The 22,622-nt window shown below is 44.0% G+C and overlaps 1 protein-coding gene across 2 annotated transcripts in view; it reads left to right on the forward strand.

Annotated features, from left to right (window-relative positions):
* The window catches only part of grk3 (G protein-coupled receptor kinase 3), a 408,882-nt gene that overhangs the window by 302,737 nt on the left and 83,523 nt on the right, over positions 1 to 22,622 (forward strand). For both annotated transcript variants that reach the window (XM_038778587.1, XM_038778674.1), the window contains exons 10-12: positions 339 to 417; positions 2,993 to 3,123; positions 22,473 to 22,567. In XM_038778587.1, the coding sequence (XP_038634515.1) occupies positions 339 to 417; positions 2,993 to 3,123; positions 22,473 to 22,567 (305 nt within the window). The remainder of the gene's footprint in view (positions 1 to 338; positions 418 to 2,992; positions 3,124 to 22,472; positions 22,568 to 22,622) is intronic.

The raw sequence follows: 22,622 nt of genomic DNA on the forward strand, positions 1-22,622 counted from the left end.
GCTGTTAAGTGAAAGGTGGAGAAGAAGCTCTTAATTGAGGGATGGTGTATGTCACCAAGAAGGAATGCAGCTGACGTAAAATGATGGAGGGAAAGAGAGACACACAAAATAATGTGTAGGCTCATTGTTCACTTTTAACTTCAGCACCTGTGGGGAAAATGTTATTTTAAATTGAAATTTGTTCTATTTTTTAAATCAAACAAAGTTTTACTGCAGGCCTTGGAGGATGAAGGAAAAATATCTCCTTAATTTTATTCCCAAGAAGGTGTTTTGCTGAATTGTATAAAAGCCTATCTGATCACTTATTTGCTGCCTCTTTTTCTTCCTTTTTTCGCCAGGACTGCCCTTTTATAGTCTGTATGACCTATGCTTTCCACACACCCGACAAGCTGTGTTTCATTCTTGACCTGATGAATGGTAAGGCAAAATATTGTAATCTTTGTATACTGGGATGACACCCAGATTAGTTCTGCTCACTTACCGATCAGCTGGAGGCTTAGTGAGGCAGGAGGGATGAACTTAAAACTTTTGTGTTGTCCAGATTAGTCCATCTCTTCTTTCCTCATTAGCATAATGAACATTAAAGCTCACCAAACTTTTCTTAAATGATTTTTTTAGGATCACTTATTTTCAGTGAATTTGGTGCCCCACCTGGTGATATATGTAGTTGCCACATGTCAGCATCAAACACTCACAGGTCGGATATGACACAATTAGATGCAAAATAGTGCACGGTTGCATCAACACAGCCATGGTTAGAATTAGAATATATCCCCTTTTACATTGCTCTATCAAGCACATTAAGTTTATAGTGTAACCGACTGTGCTACCAAGTCCTTTCTAAGTTAAATACTTCACAACTCAGTATTGTCACAATAACTTTTTAAAAGCATTTGATCTAATTTTTAATTTAAAAAAAAAGACTCACTTTCTGAGAAGCTGCCACTTTCCTTTTATTCTTAATATAACCAATGCACTTTTAGTCAAGAAGATGACAGAATTTTTCTTTCTGCTTGCTGGTAAAAATTACGAACCATTTTGCCAGTAAACATGTCCCAGGGTAGGATATGTTACTGACTATAGAATTACAAATAATAAGGCAAAATGGTAGAAAGGACAGAAGGTTGTTCAGATCATATAATGCACACCTGACCCATTCAGACCATTTCTATATTCCTTTGCCTTGGCTGCAAGTTAACAAGGTTGATACCCTTTCATCTGTGAAAGATGATGGGAATGAAGCATCATAGTTTAGGTGAGATTCGATGAAAAATAATCCATGTAGGTGGTTATCTTCCACATAAACAATAATCCTAATCCCATGTACATGTCCTATTTCCATTTCCGTTGTTTCCCTTTCTTAATCGCTGACCTAATCTATTAAGTTTTAACATGGACAATGAAGTCTATAGCCAACCAAACCTCTGTATAAAGTTTCTCCTGCCTGTCATGAATGTCTTATAATAAAACTTATATCTACATTCCCTTTATGGAAAGCCCACAATAAATGGAAATAGTCTATATCTATCCTGTCCAATCAATTTGCATTAAAATCCCAATGAGTTGTACCGCAGGGAATCCATCTACAAATTCATTTTAAGTTGAGCTTTGTGATAGCTAATGAGGCCCCATTCCCACATGATTACATCTCTTTGTAACCCAATATGCCTAAAATGTGGTCTTTGACAAGAACATCAAATGAAAACACAGTACAGCAATAAATATGTGATAAAGTTGCTTTATTCAATTTGTTCAAGCCTTACAATGGCCTGACCTGTAAAAGGCTGGAACTTTCCATTGAAAAATATCAGAAGTTAGCTCTGGAACAGCTGTGTAATTCTTTTTTGCTCAGCCAAGAAGGTGGCCATTTATCAAACTCTTCAGGGTCATCTAATTGCTTGGTTGAATAATGTACTGCATCTACAATTGCATTGTCTGTCAGTTCTGGTGTGGAGGGTAAGCATTGTCCATCTCTATGATTATCTCGGCTGGATCTTCCATGCCAGCCTCCCAAAGGCGAGCTTCACTCTGCTGATCCTCGTTCTCGGTGTTTTGTGAATCATATATTGTTTGAATCCAATTTCTGATGAACAGCACTTTAACTTTCTCAAAGGTTTAACAATACTCGGAGGCATTTCACTCCTTTTCATCTCGATATCAACTAATGGCTTGCTTAGCTCTCCCTCATTTGTGCTCTTGTGTGGCCAAACTCCACCTTAATGGATTGGCGTGACCATATCGTAAGCATGGACAAGTTTGGAAAATCCAGAGTTACCACTGTGGAATTTTAGCTTATTGTGGGCATTAGTCTATGGACTTTTCTATTCCACCAGTGGAAATGGTTGGCGACTTTAACATAGCTGGAATTTTGTGCCATCCAAGTTTGACTCATCGTAAATTCACTATTAAATTATCCTGTGATCTCCTTTGAAAAATTAAAAAATTCTCAGATGAGCTTGGCTCACTTGGTAGCATTTGCACCTCTGATTTAGATGATTAAGGATGCACTCCACAACTTGAAAAATGCCATCTGAATGACATCCTGATTCAGTCATGAATGTTGCGTTGTCAGAGTTGCTCTCCTGTGGATGAGGTATAAATTGAGACCCTATCAGCTGTTCCTTGAGCTCACGTGGACATTAAAGATCCCGTCGTACTACTTGGGAAGAACAAATAATTCTTTCTAGTATCCAGCCCTACATTACTCCTTTGATCAACATCAAAACATATTAACTGTTCATCATTTGCTGTCATGTTTGCCTGAAAAACACCAATAAACGACAAAGTATTGTGTCAGCCAACTTCCTCAAGTGGTGGAACACTAAATACATGCAAATCTTTATTTTTTTTGCTTCCTCTACCAAAACCAACTACACCAGGTTAGTTAGTTAACTAGATCATTGTGAGGACAGCACTAAAAAAATGGAGTAAACCGTATGGAATGTTTTAATAAATTTAATATCATGTGTCTAACTACTTGTCCTATTTCTAGGTGGAGATTTGCACTATCATCTTTCACAGCATGGAGTGTTCTCTGAGAAGGAGATGAGGTTCTATGCTGCTGAGATTATGCTGGGCCTTGAACACATGCACAACCGATTTGTAGTATACAGAGACCTGAAGGTAAGATGAGTTTTTTTTTATCATCGTAAATATCCTTTTAAGTTAAACTTAATCGAAAACCAGATGAGGTTGAGTCAGCTTCTGTACAATGTTCCTTGGAAAATAATAAATAATTTGAGGGAAATCTTCCTTTTCAAAACTGTGAATGCTAACTGTACGCAGTTGCCCTAAAATAATAGGCTATTACATTTTAGATGTTAAATTTTCAATCAGAAACAAGGACTGAAAGATAAACAGGTATTTTAGTAAGGTTGAGAAAAACTGGACAGAGAAGGACCAGCAGATATTTGAGTCACAAGGAGAAAGTAAGTGGATTAAATGACTTGTAAACTGCTGATTCGGTGTTATAATAATCAGCACTGAGGTGATACTGAAACAAAAGATGCGAGCAAAGAGGTGAGAAAATAAAGAAAATGAAAAAGGAAGCAAGAAAAAGCATTTTAAAAAATGGTCAGCACCATGGCCTCAAAACCCTGGCACCACTCACCACCATGAATGAGAAATGAAAATCGCTTATTGTCACGAGTAGGCTTCAATGAAGCTACTGTGAAAAGCCCCTAGTATCCACATTCCGGCGCCTGTCCGGGGAGGCTGGTACGGGAATCGAACTGTGCTGCTGGCCTGCTCGGTCTGCTTTAAAAGACAGAGATTTAGCCCAGTGAGCTAAACCAGCCCCATTACACATACACAAACCATACACATGAAAATACTTTTACGCCCCCTGGACATAGGACCCCTGGACATAGACAGACCAGCAACAATAACAGGCAGTGCCTATTATAAAGGAAACTAAGAATATAGCAAAGATATTGCAATCCATAACAAAACGACCATCATTTGCATATTTAAGCAGTTGATTGCCTATTCCAAGTGGTAGGCTGTGTGGTAGGTAGCCCATTTACAGGCTTGCCTGAATCCTTTGGGCTTCAGGCCTCAATTGAGTAGAAAAAAATGGCCATGAGTTGAATATCAAGCCCCATGTGTTTTACATAGTACAATATTCCTGGCTTTATAAAAAATTGCATCCTCTGGTTTACAGTGACAGCAGTACAGGGGATTTGCTGTTGCCATGATATTAAACCTTTACATCCAGTAGCAACTCGCCTTTCTCCAGATGTTGCAAACCACATAATGAACTGTTATAAATACAATATTACATTGCAATAAAGAAATACAATTATTGGAGATGGAAATTTTACAAGCTGTTTACTGACCTAAATGAAGGCAGGTATAACTAACTGTAATTAAAGATAGCCACAGTTTCTTGTGATCCCACTTCCCCTGTGTTCTTAAGTGGGTAGGCGAGTAGGAAAGTGGCATTACAACAACAGTCCAGACTACCTGGGAGTTCTGTTAGTTTATTGTATATGAAAAATCATGCAGCTACCATCATATCACAATATTGGTGCAAATTAATCTTTTTCTCAATAAGGAGAAAGCAACCAGCTGTTGACATTTATGATCTGCCAAGGTAACGATACCAAGCACCAATTAAGCACTAATTGATCTGAGGTCGTATTTACTGAACACCAGTTAACTTTGTGACATTAAGATTTGTAACTGCATCATAGAAAAATAAAAATGCTTGTGTTACACAGTGTAGCTCTTTTCTTCTAAACAGTGCATTATGTTACTTAGTGTGACTAATGCTGGGGGAGTAGCTTAAATTTGTTAAATGCAGAATCATAGAATTGTGCAGAACGGAAGGAGGCCATTCAGTTCATCAATTCTGCACTGGCACTTCAGAGCGATCTAATTATTCCTCCTCTCCCAGTCTTTCTCTTTATCCCTGCAGCTTTGTTTCTCCTTCAATTATTTACCTAATTCCCTTTTGAAAGTCACAATTGAATCTTTATCCATCACCCCACCAGGCAGTACCTCCCAAATCTTAACCACTCTTTGCATTAAAGCTATTTTTCCTCATGATTCCTCTGGTTCTGTTGAGAATCACATTTAACTTGTGCCTTCAACTCTTCAGTCATTGGAAAGTTTATGGTTATTTATTCCATCTCAATCTTTCACAGTCTAAAAAGATCCCTATCAATCTCCTCTCAAGTCTTCTCTACTTCACTCAGATAACTATAATCCCTCGTCCTTAGAATCTTTCTAATAAGGCTCTACTGTAATGTCTCCAAAGTCTTCAAGTCCATTCATATAGTTCTGTTCAGCCCCTTCACATGCCTACAACCTGTCCAGACCTCCTCAGCTCTATTCTGTATTGCCTCTATCCTGCCAGAAAGCACTGGTATTTTCCTTCACTCTGTGTGCCACTAATATTCCTGCATAACCCACTAATCCCCCTCTTCTTTGTTGCTACCCTGCCCAGTGCACTCCACATCTTTGTTCTATTGTCCCTTCCGTTCTACTTGCTCTCATACTTCACTTCATTCTCCAAACTGCTTTATTCCCACATTAACACCACACCTCCAGCATTCCTTAATTCCACTACTCTGATCTGCTGTCGGGCCTAATTTTCTTTTCAACCTCTGTCTCTCTCAGCAATATACTATACTATTTGTTGACTTTAAGGGAGTGATTTTGTTACCTAAACCTGGATTAAATGATCATTTGGAATAAATTTAAATAAAATGATGCAAAAAATGAATGTATGCACCATAATAGTCTGGAAAGGCTATATAAAGCAATGCGTTACTTTATGGAATGCTTGTACTGCTGGTTTAGCTCAGTGGGCTAGACACTGGTTTGTGATGCAGAACAAGGCCAGCAGCAAGAGTTCAATTCCCATACCAGCTGAGAATTCTGAATTCTCCCTCTATGTATCCGAACAGGCACGGAGTGTGGCGACTAGGGACTTTTCACAGTAACTTCATTGCAGTGTTAATGTAAGCCTACTGTGACAATAACGATTATTGAGGCTGGTTTAGCACAGGGCTAAATCGCTGGCTTTGAAAACAGAGCCAGGCACGCCAGCAGCACGGTTCAATTCCCGTACCAGCCTCCCTGAACAGGCGCCGGAATATGGCGGCTAGGGGTTTTTCACAGTAACTTAATTTAAAGCCTACTTGTGACAATAAGCGATTTGTATTTTTTCATTTCAAATGTATATTGCAAGACTGAATATAATTTTAAAAATGGTTCCTAAATTGTACAATAGTACATGACCTGATATATTAAAAAAATTACAAGGGAATCCTGAATTGATCAACAACCCACCCAAATGCACAATCTTCTAAACTTCCAAGATATGCACGGTAGCATGGTGGTTAGCATAAATGCTTCACAGCTCCAGGGTCCCAGGTTCGATTCCCGGCTTGGGTCACTGTCTGTGCGGAGTCTGCACGTCCTCCCCGTGTGTGCGTGGGTTTCCTCCGGGTGCTCCGGTTTCCTCCCACAGTCCAAAGATGTGTGGGTTAGGTGGATTGGCCATGCTAAATTGCCCGTAGTGTCCTAAAAAAGTAAGGTTAAGGGGGGTGGGGTTGTTGGGTTACGGGTATAGGGTGGATACGTGGGTTTGAGTAGGGTGATCAATGCTCGGCACAACATCGAGGGCCGAAGGGCCTGTTCTGTGCTGTACTGTTCTATGTTCTATATCCAGCATTATACTCAGTTCTTGAGAAATTATTACCTTTGAGACACACATATCTAAAAGGAATAATGCTGAGTCAACCTGCAGGAGGTGACATGATTTCTGCCAAAACAGCAACAGCACATCCACTGAATGATCATATTACCTTTTTTATTGCCCATAAAAATACATTTCTAATCACTTAATATAACCATGAAGTTGGATAATTTGGCTGTTTGCCTGAAATTCACTGTGTAAATCCCAAGTTGGAGAGTTGGTGTTTAAACTCCTGGGAGCTGGGTTTCATCCAGTCGGAACTAAAGTCTCTTCTCTGCTGGTTAGAATATTCCAAGAGTCAAGCACAGTTGGAGAGTCTTGATTACTTAGTATGCAGCACAAAGCTGATTATCATTCATGACTATTGGTCAGAAAAAGGCACAAGGGTGTGATAAAAATGGAGGAATAACTCTCAATGATGTTACATTCTCCTCAGTTGGGTACACCAAATCCTTTGGAATCTAATCTGTATCGTATCTGATACTGGATGCTAAAACTAATCGTGGAAAACTATTTCATTCTCCAGCAGTCATGTTCATCACCTTGATAAGGAAGAAATTTCACTCCAGAAAATACGTCCAAGAAAAAATGTCTATTGCGAAGAATATTCAATGGTGTTTCACTGACTAAACCATTGAATAGAAATGATTTGTTTCAAGGGCCGGGATTCTCCGACTCCGCGCCGGGTCGGAGAATCGCCGGGGGGACACGAGAATTGCACCTGACGCCAGCTTCCCGACTCTCCCCTGCCGATTCTCCGGCGGCCGAGGGTTCCCCCCGGCGATTCTCCAGGCCCCGACGGGTCGAGTGGCCGCCGGGTTCGGCTGAGTCCCGCCAGCGTGGGTTGCTCAGGTCCCACACGGCGGGACCTGGAAGGTGTGTCCGCGGGGGGCCATCCTGGAGGGGGGGCGGGATGATCCGTCCGCGACAGGGACCACTATGGCCGATCGGCGGGCGGGCTGGTTCCGTGGGGGCCTATGTTCCTCCGCTCCGGTCCCCTGTAGGACTCCACCATATTGCCCGGAGGCCGGCACAGAGAAGGGAACGCCCGCGCATGTACGGAATCACACCGGCCGTAGTGCGCATGCGCGGAATCATGCCGGCCATTCCGCGCTTGCGCGGGATCACGCCTGTCATTCCGTGCTTGCGCAGGATCACCGCGGCCGTTCTGCGCTTGTGCGGGATCACGCAGGCCGTTCCATTTAAAAGCAACATTTTTCACCACCTGAACAATGCCTTTTGATTTACCCTTCAGTTTTCAATCTTGAAGGTATTTTGAATGGAGTAAAAGGGCCAGTAGCAACATGGATATGAAATTGGTTGAATGACTGGTAGTGATTAATGGATATTTTTCCTGTTGGAGGAAGGCTGAGTGGATATCCCCTGGAGTCAGTGTTTGGCCTTTCCGAATATGTATAATTAATAATAATCTTTATTGTCACAAGTAGGCTTACATTAAAACTGCAATGAGATTATGTGAAAATACCCTAGTCGCCACATTCCGGCACATGTTCGGGTACACTGAGAGAGAATTCAGAATGTCCAATTCACCTAACAAGCATTTATTTTGGGACTTGTGGGAGGAAACCAGAGCACCTGGAGAAAACCCACGCAGACACGGGGAGAATGCGCAGACTCCTCACAGACAGTGACCCAAGTCGGGAATCGAACCTGGAACCCTGGAGCTGTGAAGCAACAGTGCTAACCACTGTGCTACTGTGCCGCCCGGTACAGGTAGATCTTTTCTTTTATAAATTTAGAGTGTCCAATTCATTTCTTCCAATTAAGGGGCTATTTAGCGTGGCCAATCCACCTACCCTGCACATCTTTGGGTTGTGGGGGTGAGACCCAAGCAAACACGGAGAGAATGTGCAAACTCCACACGAACAGTGACCCAGAGCAGGATCGAACCTGGGAACTTGGCGCTGTGAAGCAGCAGTGCTAGCCACTGCACCACCCTCCTGCCCCAGGTAGACTTAAATCTTGGTGTACAGGGCACAATTTCAAAGTGTGCGGATGATAAAATAAAACTTGGAAGAGTTGTGAGTGGTGAAGGGGATTGTGGACGGTGAAAGGAATAGTGTAAAGCTTCAAAGGGATGTAGACAAGTTGGTGGAATGGGTTGACATGTGGCAAATTAAATTCAATGGTAAAAAGAACTTGGAGAGAAAATATAAAATAAAGGGTTCAATTCTAAAGGGGTGAAGGAGCAGAGTGACCTTGGTTCACATATGCATAAATCATTGAGGTTGGCAGGACTGGTTGAGAGAACAGTTAATAAAGCGTATACTGTAGTATCCTAGGCCTTATTAATAGGGGCATAGATTACAAGAGCAGGAAATTTATGTTGAATTTATATAAGCCACTAGTTTGGCCTCAGATGGGGCATTACATCCAGTTCTAGACATAGAGCTTTAGGAAGGCATTAGAGAGGGTGGACACAGCAGTTCACGACAATGATTCCACGGATGAGGAATTTCATATAAAAATAGGTTGGCTAATTTAGAACTGTTTTCCTTCGAGAAAAGAAAACTGAGAGGAGATTCAATAAAGGATTGAAAATCATGAGGGATCTGGATAGAGTGGGTAGGGATAAACTTTCCACTTGTGAAAGGATCGAGAACAAGATGGCACAGATTTAAAGTAATTAGCAAAATCAGCAAAGGTGATATGAGGGGAACCTTTTTTATGCAATGAGTGGTTGGGGTTTGGAATGCAATGCCTGAAAATATGATGGAGGCAGGATGAGTTCAAGCATTCAAAAAGGAAATTAGACTTGTATTAAAAGAAGTAATGTGCAGGGTTATGGGGAGAAGGTGGAAGATTAGTACTAGATGAGGTACTCGTTTGAAGTGCCCATGCAGAAACAGTGGGTCAAATGGCCTCCTGCGCAATTACAATTCAGTGATGAGCTTCAAACATTCACTCAAGCTTCTTATAATAAATATGTAACAGAATAAACAGGAAATAGGTTGGATACCCAAACGATAGTATAGTGGTTAGCACAATTGCTTCACAGCTCGAGGGTCCCAGGTTCGATTCCGGCTTTGGTCACTGTCTGTGTGGAGTCTGCACATCCTCCCCGTGTGTGCGTGGGTTTCCTCCGGGTGATCCGGTTTCCTCCCACAGTCCAAAGATGTGCAGGTTAGGTGGATTGGCCATGATAAATTGCCCTTAGTGTTCAAAATTGCCCTTAGTGTTGGGTGGGGTTACTGGGTTATGGGGATAGGGTGGAGGTGTTGACCTTGGGTAGGGTGCTCTTTCCAAGAGCCAGTGCAGACTCGATGGGCCGAATGGCCTCCTTCTGCACTGTAAATTCTATGATAATCTATGATACAATATTCATGAACCCTGAAGATCAGCTTGTAGTTTTTCTCACTATGACACAAATATATTTCTGTGATTACGTCAACAAAATGCGACTTCTGGAAAACTCTTGAGCACTGACAGACTGAAGTGCATTATGTGCTTTGTGTAGCAACTTTGTAATTGCGTTCAGAAGTACGCTGTTTACTGTGTTTCTGCAGTGTCACCCATCAAGTTAGATTCTAAAAGTTGACTAAAATCAACTCGGCAGAACATTCAGCAACATGTTCAGTGAAGGGAGAGTTTCAGAAGTGGGGTTGCCAGCTCTGGTTGGACATATTCCTGGATATTAATCACATGAGTTGCTGCTTCGAATCATTCAACCTTCTCACACCTGCCACCGGTCACTCATTATGTCACTGCATGCTGCACACGGCCTTCCCAGGCTAATTGAAAAACCAACAGACTCTTCATTACCTGATTGGAAGATTCTTGACTGTCAGTCAAAGAACCCTGTTTCCATGTCTGTTATTATTATAACTAATGAAAAAAATCTGTACACAGTCTTTATTTTCCCTGTGATTTCTCTCCTGGGTTGCAGTGTCCTGGAGATTAGACATTAATTCCTGCAGACTCCTGCAGGGTTGACATCTCTAATTGGAATGGGATAGTTTGAAAACATGTTTTCTCTACAGGGAACTGATAGCAACAAGGTTTTCTGTCTTCATTTGTCACAAACTTCTGGAGCTCCCTGAAAGTAAATAATCTGACATAGTGCCACCCTATGAGAACCATATGGTAATTAAAATTGAGGTGTCAGACATCCCACTGCTTGTTAAATGACCAAATTGTTTTATTCAGTTTTGTTCCTGGAGTATGAAGAGAATGGAGAGAATCTTTTCAAAAATAACCAAGTTTTAAAAAAAAAATTCAGATCATCATTTATATTTTTCTGTTTATGCTCTTTGCTATTTGAAATGAAAAATGAAAATTGCTTATTGTCACGAGTAGGCTTCAACGAAGTTACTGTGAAAAGCCCCTAGTCGCCACATTCCGGCGCCTGTCCGGGGAGGCTGGTATGGGAATCGAACCGTGCTGCTGGCCTGCTTGGTCTGCTTTAAAAGCCAGCGATTTAGCCGAGTGAGCTAAACCAGCCCCTAAATTTAAAGCTGGAATTAACTATTACAATGAAAAGAGGTTGCACCTGTCCCGGATCTCTTACAGGGCAGGTGCGACCTGTACGAGAGGATGGATTGCACCTAAACTCGAGTGGCACCAATATCCTGGCTGGGAGGTTTGCTGGTGTCACTCGGGAGGATTAAACTAATATGGCAGGGGGGTGGGAACCAGAGCGCTAGCTTAGAAGGCATCATAACTGAGGTGGAAATAGAGAACAAAAATAAGAGAACATCACCCTCAGGCAGAGCAAAAAAAGGTGACAAGTGTGAGAAGGGAGGTGGTCAATGCAGGACTGAGGGTATGGCACCTTAATGCACGCAGTATACGGAACAAGGTAAATGAGCTTTACACAAGCTTGTTGCGCACATTGAAATTGGCTGGTACGATGTTGCGGGCATCACAGAGACGTGGCTGCAAGGGGGTCAGGACTGGGATCTAAATAGGGGCTGGTTTACCACAGTTGGCTAAACAACTGGCTTGTAATGCAGAACAATGCCACCAGCTTGTGTTCAATTCACGCACCGTCCTCCCCGAACAGGCGCCGGAAAGTGGTGACTAGGGGCTTTTCACGGTTATTTCACTGAAGCCTACTTGTGACAATCAGCGATTATTATTATTAAATATACAAGCATATGTGTCCTATCGAAAGGCCAGGCAGATGGGCAAATGGACGGGGTTGCATTGTTTGTGAGGAATGAAGTTAAATCGATAGCAGGGAACGATGTAGGATCAGAAGGCATAGAATCTCTGTGGGTAGAGTTGAGGAATCGCAGCGGTATAAAGACCCTGATAGGAGTTGGACACAGACCCCCTAGCAGTAGTCAAGACGTGGGCAGAAAATAAATCAGTAGATAGAGAAAGCATGTAAAAAAGGCAATATTCCAATAATCATGGGGGACTTCAATATGCAGGTGGACTGGGAAAATCAGGTTGGTAGTGGATCCCAAGAAAAGGAATTTGTGGAATGTCCAAGAGATGTTTTTTTCGAGCAGCTTGTGACAGAACCCACTAGGGAACAGGCAATTCTGGATTTGGTGATGTGTAATGAGGCAGGCTTGATTAGGGAACTTAAGGTGAAGGAGCCTCAGGGAGCAGTGACCACAATATGATAGAATGTACCCTGCAGTTTGAGAGTGAGAAGCTGCAATCAGATGTAACGGTATTACAATTAAATAAGGGTAACTACAAAGTCATGAGGGAGGAGCTGCCAGAGTTAATTGGAAAAGTAGCCTAGCCGGGAAGACAGTGGAACAGCAATGGCCGGTGTTTTTGGGGTTAGTAGGGAGGCACAACAGAAATTCATCCCAAGGAGGAGGAAACATAGAACATAGAACAGTACAGCACAGAACAGGCCCTTCGGCCCTCAATGTTGTGCCGAGCCATGATCACCCTACTCAAACCCACGTATCCACCCTATACCCATAACCCAACAACCCCCCCCCCCTTAACCTTACTTTTATTAGGACACTACGGGCAATTTAGCATGGCCAATCCACCTAACCCGCACATCTTTGGACTGTGGGAGGAAACCGGAGCACCCGGAGGAAACCCACGCACACAGGGGGAGGACGTGCAGACTCCACACAGACAGTGACCCAGCCGGGAATCGAACCTGGGACCCTGGAGCTGTGAAGCATTTATGCTAACCACCATGCTACCCTGCTGCCCAAATGGCAGACGAACTGAATAGTTACTATGCATCCGTCTTCACGATGGAAGACACCAGTGGGATGTCCGAGCTCCAGGAGAACCAGGGGGCAGACGTGAGTGCAGTAACCATTACTAAGGAGAAGGTTCTGGGGGAACTGAAAGGTCTGAAGGTGGATAAGTCACCTGGACTGGATGGACTGCACCACAGGGTCCGAAACATGCTAAGGGGAGGACAAGGCATCCATGGCCGACGAGGAATGTGAAGCACAGCAGAAAAGGCATACAAATTGGCGAGGATTAGTGGGAAGCTAAAGGATTTGGAAGCCTTTAAAAGCGAGCAGAGAACAACTAAAAAAGCAATAAGGGGGGGGACAAGATGAAGTATGAGTGCAAGCTAGCTAGTAATATAAAAGAAGATAGGAAGAGTTTTTTTTCAATATATAAAAGGTAAGAAAGAGGCAAAAATAGACATTGGACAACTGGAAAATGTGGCTGGAGAAGTAATAATAGGAAACAAAGAAATGGCAGACGAACTGAATAGTTACTATGCATCCGTCTTCACGATGGAAGACACCAGTGGGATGTCCGAGCTCCAGGAGAACCAGGGGGCAGACGTGAGTGCAGTAACCATTACTAAGGTGAAGGTTCTGGGGGAACTGAAAGGTCTGAAGGTGGATAAGTCACCTGGACTGGATGGACTGCACCACAGGGTCCGAAAGGAGATAGCTGAGGAAATTGTGGAGGAATTAGTGATGATCTTTCAGGAATCACTGGAGGCAGGACTGGAAAGTGGCTAATGTAACACCACTGTTTAAGAAGGGAGGGAGGCAGAAGATGAGAAATTATAGGCAGGTTAGCCTGACTTGGGTCATTGGTAAGATATGTTATATCCGTTATTAAAGATGAGATCGCGGAGTACTTGGAAATGCATGATAAAATAGGACTGAGTCAGCACGGCTTCGTCAAAGGGAGGTCATGTCTGACAAATCTATTAGAGTTCTTTGAGGAGGTCACAAGGAAGTTAGACAAAGTAGAACCAGTGGACATGATTTATTTAGATTTCCTGAAGGCCTTTGACAAGGTGCTGCATAGGAGACTGTTAAATAAGTCAAAAGCCCATGGTGTTAAGGGTAAGATCCTGGCATGGATAGAGGGTTGGCTGACTGGCAGAAGGCAGCGAGTGGGGATAAAGGGATATTTTTCAGGATGGCAGCCGGTGACTAGTGGTGTGCCTCAGGGGTCTGTGCTGGGACCACAACTTTTCACAATATACATAAATGATCTGGAAAATGGAACTGAAGGCACTGTTGCTATGTTTGCAGATGATACAAAGATCTGTAGAGGGACAGGTAGTATTGAGGAAGCGAGAGGGCTGCAGCAGGATTTGGACAAGCTAGGAGAGTGGGCAATGAAGTTGCAAATGAAATACAATGTGGAAAAGTGTGAGGTTATGACTTTGGAAAGAGAAATTTAGGCATAGACTATTTTCTCAATGAGGAAATGCTGAGGAAATCAGAAACACAAAGGGACTTGTGAGTCCTTGGGCGCGATTCTCCCAAACCGGGAGAAATCGTAAGGCTGGCGTCAAATCCGGGCGGGTTTGACGCCAGCCCCCCTTCCCGACCGGGAACCGATTCTGGTCCCCGGTCGGGGCTAGCAGCCCGACGCCGTAAACTCCGGCATTACGGGCTTAACGAATTTCGTTAAGCCCGCTTGCCAGAGTAAGCGCCGGCTGACGCGTCATATGACGTCAGCCGCGCATGCGCGGGTTGGAAGACTCCAACCCGCGCATACGCGGATGACGTCATCGCGTATTTGCGCGAAACCCGCGCATGCGCGGGCCGGGATGCCCCTCAGCCGCCCCGCGAATGGATACTGCGGGGTGGCGGAAGGACAAATAGTGCGCGGGCATCGGGCCCGCTGCCCGCGATCGGTGCCCACCGATCGCGGGCCCATGGCACCCTTGGCACGGCCGTGGTACTGCCGTGCCAATCGGTGCCATGGTTATAAAAAGCGAGAGTTTACGGCCGTTTTTACGAACGGCCAGACCAGGTGTGTTTGCCGTTCGTAAAAACAGCTGTAAAGGGCTGGGAACTCGGCCCATCCATCAGCTGTGAATCGTTGCCGGCCGTAAAAAAACGGCGGCAGCGATTCGTATCGGGAGTCGGGCGTGGGGGGGGGGGGGGGGGGAGAATAGCGGGAGGGCGTCGGAACAGCGTGGCCGTAAAATTTTACGAGCCACGCTATTCTCCGCACCGTCGGGAGTGCGGAGAATCACGCCCCTTGTTCTTACGGTTAATGTGCAGGTTCAGTCGGCAGTTAAGAAGGCAAATGCAATGTTATCATTCCTGTCAATATGGCTGGAATACAGGACCAGGGATGTACTTCTGAGGCTGTATAAGGCTCTGGTCAGACCCCATTTGGAGTATTGTGAGATGTTTGGGCCCTGTATCTAAGGAAGGATGTGCTGGCCTTGGAAAGGGTCCAGAGGAGGTTCACAAGAATGATCCCTGGAATGAAGAGCTTGTCTTATGAGGAACAGTTGAGGACTCTGGATCTGTACTCGTTGGAGTTTAGAAGGATGAGGGGGGATCTTATTGAAACTTGAAGGATACTGCGAGGCCTGGATAGAGTGGACGTGGAGAGGATGTTTCGACTTGCAGGACAAACTAGAACCAGAGGACGCCATCTCAGACTAGATGGACAATCCTTTAAAACTGAGATAAGGAGGAATTTCTTCAGAGATAGATAGGTTCTTGATTAATAAGGGGATCAGGAGTTATGAGGAGAAGCCAGGAAAATGGGGATGAGAAAAATATCAGCCATAATTGAATGGCAGAGAAGACTTGATGGGCCGAGTGGCCTAATTCTGCTTCTACGTCTTATGGTCTTCTGCTCTCTTATGGGTCTGAAGGATAATTATAGCATTCTGCACGAAAGCTATCAAATCTGTTTTGGTGTTAAGGAGCAACTGCTGTCCAAGGAAAGGGAGCTTAGGTCCTGACATTTCGGAGCATGAACAGTTGCAAAGTTTATCGTTGGCTGCTGCAAGGAGCACCTAAAATGTGATTGTGCAGGAGGTGCGTAACCACTGATGGCACACTACAACCTTATTTTTTTCCGTGCCAATTGCCAAAAAAAGTTTTACCACTGCCAACCATAGAACATGACTTTTGAGGAGTGAGTCTTCACTGTCCCAATGTTGAATGTTTCCTTTACTATTTTTAATGTATCTGACTAAACAGGAGATCAGTGCAAATGTTACTACAATAAAAACTTAATTATCTTGCTGCAACAAACAAACGGCATACTGCTTCTTTTTCTGATTTCTCTTGGTGACTGACACCATATATTATCCCCTCATTTGTTTCTATCTCTAATCCTACGGGCGAGACTTGCAGGAAATGGGTAGCACTTGAATAGGCACACAGGGATTATGGGCTGATGAGGCCCTGCACTCATGGCAGCTAGCCTCTGACAGGGAGCAACCGCTGGCTGCAGCTCTGAAACAAGTTTCTGGTCTCACCTGCTCCCATCTGCAGCCATTTTTTCTGAGGGAAAATGCTGGTGTCATGGTATGTGCAGAAAGAGAGCAATGTTAGACACATAGGGATTTGGCCACAGCCATTCCACTGGACTGTGGACTTTCAGCCTCAACAACCAGTGCAATGATTGGTTTTCTTTCAAGGCCTGTGACATACCATTCGCGCTGATATGGCAGCCAAGATCTATGCTATATCACAGTTCTTTTCCCTTGCAAAAAATGCAGTTTATGTTTCCATGGAGGTGGTGGTTCTAACTGCTTTGCAGCTAGCCCTTATCTGGAATATGCTAATGTCAGTGCATTTACCACTTGCATTGGCACCTGCAAGCAAGACAATACTTCCTAGACATCAGAGCAGATGAAGAATGTTATTTGGACAGTCACATCTGCCAATTGCTGCATTTCCTGAAATTGTCCTCAGCTTTAAATACATATAATGTTGATGAAATATTCTGTGATGTCCTTCAAAATATTCTTCTTTTAGAAATTAATGCTCTTGAGTTCTGCGTTCCATGGCTCTGAAGCAATCTCAGCCTCCAGTGGGAAGAGAACACAGCCTGTACTCCTCCTCAGATCTCCACTTCCTTTCATGTGATTCTACTCATGACATTTCGTCAACCTCGCCAACTACATTCCCTCAGAGGAATCAACTTCCATGGGTAACAAACTGGAGTTTTGGGAATGAGCTTAAAGAAGATAGAATCACTACACTGGCTTTTTGGCTTGGCCTGTTCTTTTTCCTGGGCATCTACTTCAATTGTTAACTATGGTTCACTTACTCCTCTTCCGAGAGTCCAATTTGAAGATTGTGGTGCATCTGCAGGAAAGGATGACAGTAGGGGAGAACAAATGAACAAGACTCCTTTGGGTTAAAGTGGAGTGGTAGGGTGACCACTATGCACTCATAAATTTTACCAACATTGACACCAGCTGCAGCTATGAGGATGTCCAGCATTTTTGTGTGTCCAGAGTTTGATTCCCCTGTTGGAGGTCAACTTCTTGGGCATACATAGTTTCTGATTAAATTAAATGCCAAGGAATGTGTGGCAAGAGTCACAGTGAAGGGAGGTGAGAGAGAAGTGGGTTTCAAATCTGCTTGATTGGTGAAAGGTATCTATCTAGTCTTTGTGCAAGGGGTATGGCCATACTGTGGGATAGGGAGTAGTTGGTGCTAAGCAGACTGGAGTTGAAGGGTCAGTAAGTCTGAATGTTGCTTTAAGAGGGTCTGAAACGAGATGGTGCCCAGGCTGAGTGAGGAAGAAAGGGTGAAAGGGCATTTTTAATTAGTCCATCAGTTGAAATATTTGTGTACTGCAAAGGAGAAACTTGCACACAGCCAGAGGCAAAAGACTGCCACAGGTGGAGGAATGGCAAGGATCAAGCCCGTGACTTGGCCGTGGAGGAAAGGCTGTAACTTCTGAGCTGACACATCAGGAAGCTTATGGGCGATGGAAAAGTTTGAGAAAAGCTGTCAGGTTCAGGTTGATAATGGGATGGAACACTTACAGGATTGTGAGCCTTTTCTATCTTTACACATTCTGATTACTTTAAAAGCTTCCTATTACTGATTAGTCACACGTTCTGATTCACTACTTAAGAGTGCACCCTCCTGAAATGAATTTGATATCTGTCACTCACATTTAACAGAAAGTAACATCAGGCACCTCGATTTCTCCATCTGATTCACTCACTCCAATATTGTACCCTACTTATTCAAGCACTCGCACAGTTACACCCACATGGGCCCTAACAAAATGATTCATAGAATACCAGTGAATATACAGACTTTGGTGCTGAAGTAATTATTTCTCACCAACGAAGCTAAAATGATTGCTGTTGACTGAGGATCACAAGGTCCAGGATCTCTCAGGAGGCCGGGATTTTCCACGCCAATTTACATTGGGCAGGTTTGGCAACAGGAGCGGAGAGTATCATGAGAACTGCAATGTTCTGTTTTATAAATTAACATAGCATTACCAGGCCCCAATGCCAAAATCATGCCCCCGCAGCCCTGTCAGAAAATCCATCCAGCGGAATGGCGTACATCATGACTGGTCTCCGAAGATGTGCACCTGGTGAGTGCAGCATTCAGGGCGGAGAGGGCACTGCCTAGCCATCCCCCAGCACTGTCCAAGCAGTGTTGGAAGTGTTTCAGGATGAACTGGTTTGCTCACTCTGCACAGGGGTGGCCTTTGAAGATGGTGCCCCGATCCTCGCGCTTCTAAGTTTCTGGCGAGGCAGGTAAATTCAAAAGCAGAGGGATCTGGGTGTATTTGTTCATGAATTGTATAAAGTCAGTATGCAGGTACAGCATGTAATTAAAAAAGGCAAATGGAATTTTAGTGTTTATTGCAAAAGGACTAGAGTATTCACGTAGAGAAGTGTTTTTACAATTGTGTAGGGTGTTGGTGAGCCCACATCTGGAGTATTGTGTCCAGCTTTGGTCACCTTATTTGAGGAAGGATGTGGTTGCATTGGAGGCAGTTCAGAGGAGGTTCACCAGATTGATTCCGGGGATGATAGGGTTGACGTACGAGGAGAGATTAACAGTTTGGGTTTTACATGCTGGTGTTTAAGAGAGCACAATGGCACAGTGGTTAGTATTGCTGCCTCATGATGCCGAGGTCCCAGGTTCGATCCTGGCTCTGTGTGGAGTTTGCACATTCTCCCCGTGTTTGCATGGGTTTTGTCCCCACAACCCAAAGATGTGCAGGGTAGGTGGATTGGTCACGCTAAATTGCCCCTTAATTGGAAAAAACGAATTGGGTACTTTAAATTTATTTTTTAAAATGCAGAGTATCTGGTCATTGTCACATTGCTGTTTCTGGGACACTGCAGTGTGTGAATTAAGCATGTTTGGGACTTCCTGAAACTTAAAAGGTGCTAAGTAAATGCAAATTCTTTGCATCTTTACATACAAACTCTGGTGTCAGCACACTACAAACCATACACCATGAAGGAGGTACGGCATGAAGTGAGGATCATCCTTTGAGCTTTGACAAAGGATCATTTGGACTCAAAACATTAGCTCTTATCTCTCCCTACAGATGCTGCCAGACCTACTGAGATTTTCCAGCATCTTCTCTTTCGGCATGAAGTGAGGATCATCCTTTCCTCCTCCATGCCACCATCATCCCCTTCATCAAAGGACAGGAATAATGAATAATACAGGAAAATTCACCATTTCATTATATACAATTCCCTTTAAATTCGCAGTAGTTTTCACAAAGTGAAATTTCCATATACTGTAATTTCTAAGTATAAGAAATGGCTCCCAGCCAAGACGATGTTTCAAAATTTCATTCCATGTTACCTTTTAGCTCCCCAATCTCTCTCCACCTGTTGGGCACTATAGAGGATCAGTACTGTCAACTTTATAGTGGCAGTGATTTGCTGGGGAATAAGTAGGCGGAAATGTAAAGAAGTCTCAGGAAGTACTGAATTATGCCACTCCCACTTTTATCTGCAAGCAGCTGCAGCAGACAACTGGAAGCATACTGAACCGATCTGAGAAATTTTCCAATTACTATTTTGGGCCTAGTTTTGACAGAAAGCCTATCTGCAGTGGCATAATGTTATTATCACTGGATTAGAAATCCTGAGACCCAGGGCAATTTTCTGGGGGACCCAGGTTCAAATCCCACCACTACAGATGATGAAATTTGAATTCTAACATTAAAAGTCTAGTGATGACCATGAAACCATTGTCGATTATTGTAAAGACCCATCTGATTCATTACCCACCTCGGGCTTGTTCTATATTGAGATAAAAGTTGGCCCAAAGCAGGCATTAGACAGATTTAGTCCTCCCAGCAAGGATTGTACTGGAGGCAGTATGCAGCTTCATGCACACATTTGTATACAGTTCAAAATAAATTAATGTTCAATCTTCATCTGCTTCCTCAAGTTATTAAACTGGCAAAGAGGATTAAAAGATACTCCAGACTCGCTAGTAGAACCGCCTGGCTGTCAGAAGTTGTTGTTTGAACGTAATGTCGTAAAGATGCCGTTATTCAGAAAATTGTAATCCTTCACGCAGGCCTTTTAAGATTGGAACCAGTAGGTGGAGCGCATGGGGTATTTTTCCCCGGCAAATGGGGTTTTGGCAGAAGACCATCAGAAGGTCTTCCTCCTGAGGGCCTACGGTGCCCAGATGTTTGGGATCATAATGTGTCTGACTTATCCGGCTGCACCGGACTTCAAATCTTTTGATTAGCTGGTTGCTCTGGTTTCATACCAGAACAAATGGGCCCGGTGTCCTCTAAGATCCATGTTCAGGGAAAGGTCCATCGCAAGCATTTGGACCACCTGATGAAGCGGGAACCCGTACGTCTGATAACCGACTGGCAGCATTGGCGTCTCCGCTGCCTCATAGCCACCCCTCAGCCTGGGGCCCCAGCTGTCATTGTCGCATCTCCTAATTCAGCAAGAGGAGGATGACTCTGAATCTGACATGGACACAGAGGAATCTGTTACAGCTTTGTCATGGACTGAGGCCCCAACAATCCTCTTCGGTGGTCGGTCAGGAAACAGCGATTGGTGAACCGCTAAATTCCACTCGACCCTGAGCCCGCCTCAGGCAGAGACACGACAGCGGGTAAAGCACTGCAAAAGGCTCCTGCTATTGGCGGTGAATGGGGGATTTTCGGACTTTGGTGGGGAAGAGTTTCATAACCCGCACGAGAACCACAGGGAAACCATTATCGATTTGCCTGTGGGACCTGTGAGGTACGAGCTCTCTAGATAGGGGGCGGTGGCTCATTACGTATTGAGATAAAAGCTGACCCAAAGCAGGGCCTTGACAGATTTATCCCTCCCAGCAAAGATTGTACGGGGATCGAGATGCTGCTTCACACAGACCTTTGTATGTAGTTAAAAATAAATTAATGTTCGCTCTCAGCTTGCTTTCTCAAACTTCTGAAGGAAGGAAAACTGTCATCCTCCAGATTCATAGAAATGTGGTTTACTCTTAACTACCCCCTCAAGGGCAATTAGGGATGGGCAATAAATGCTGGCCCAGCCAGCGATGTCCATGCCCCATGATTTGAATAATGAAAAACTTGCCAAACAATTGTTTTGTGGAAAATCCATGCCATAGTCTACATTAATTCTCTATCATCAGAGAGACAAATATGTTGTGATCCATCACACCTGGTTGGAGATTGGTTGGTTATAAAACACATCTGTTAAGACATGCCAGACAAAGGCAACTCCCAAGGTGTGGCCCTTTGGAGCATTACTTCACTCCCCATAGTTCCTCACTTGGTAAATTGCTGTCAGGACAGACAAAGCAATGTTTCCTCTATTTTTTCTTTGTTGTGTACAGTCGGTTTATTGCACCGCATTTTACTTTCAAGACTGTTGCACAGTATAGCATGCATGCAACATTTGTGGTGCATAGCCTGTTTATTACACTGCACAGCACATTCCAGATTCCTGTACGACTTTGCAACCATGCAGCTTAGAGGAAACATTGGCAGTAAGGGAGGATGAAGTTGAGGAATGAAAATACCAGTCGTGTTGTTGTGCGCATACTGGTGGCTGCATTCACTAGACAGTCTCTTGGCTGATTACTACAGTGTGAAGATCAATGACAAAAAAGAAAATGCATGTAATGAGGAAGAAAGGATAAACCCGCTTACTCTAAGTTTTTCTATCGTTTATGAACCGTATTTAGGGCAGCACGGTAGCATGGTGGTTAGCATAAATGCTTCACAGCTCCAGGGTCCCAGGTTCGATTCCCGGCTGGGTCACTGTCTGTGCGGAGTCTGCACGTCCTCCCCGTGTGTGCGTGGGTTTCCTCCGGGTGCTCCAGTTTCCTCCCACAGTCCAAAGATGTGCGGGTTAGGTGGATTGGCCATGCTAAATTGCCCGTAGTGTCCTAAAAAGTAAGGTTAAGGTGTTGGGTTACGGGTATAGGGTGGATACGTGGGTTTGAGTAGGGTGATCATTGCTCGGCACACCATCGAGGGCCGAAGGGCCTGTTCTGTGCTGTACTGTTCTATGTTCTACTGTTCTATGTATTGTGTAGTTCTGCTGTAAAATTAAGGTTCAGACCAGTGCACTCTGTTGCTTTGTGTTTTGCAGCCAGCAAATATTCTCCTTGATGAACATGGTCACGTGAGGATATCAGACCTTGGCCTTGCCTGTGATTTCTCAAAAAAGAAGCCCCATGCCAGCGTGTACGTACTTGTTAACCTGTTATTGTGGCCATCTTTCCATCAGCAAGCTCAGTCT

The sequence above is a fragment of the Scyliorhinus canicula genome, chromosome 1, assembly GCF_902713615.1.
Source record: "Scyliorhinus canicula chromosome 1, sScyCan1.1, whole genome shotgun sequence".
Lineage (NCBI taxonomy): Eukaryota > Metazoa > Chordata > Chondrichthyes > Carcharhiniformes > Scyliorhinidae > Scyliorhinus > Scyliorhinus canicula.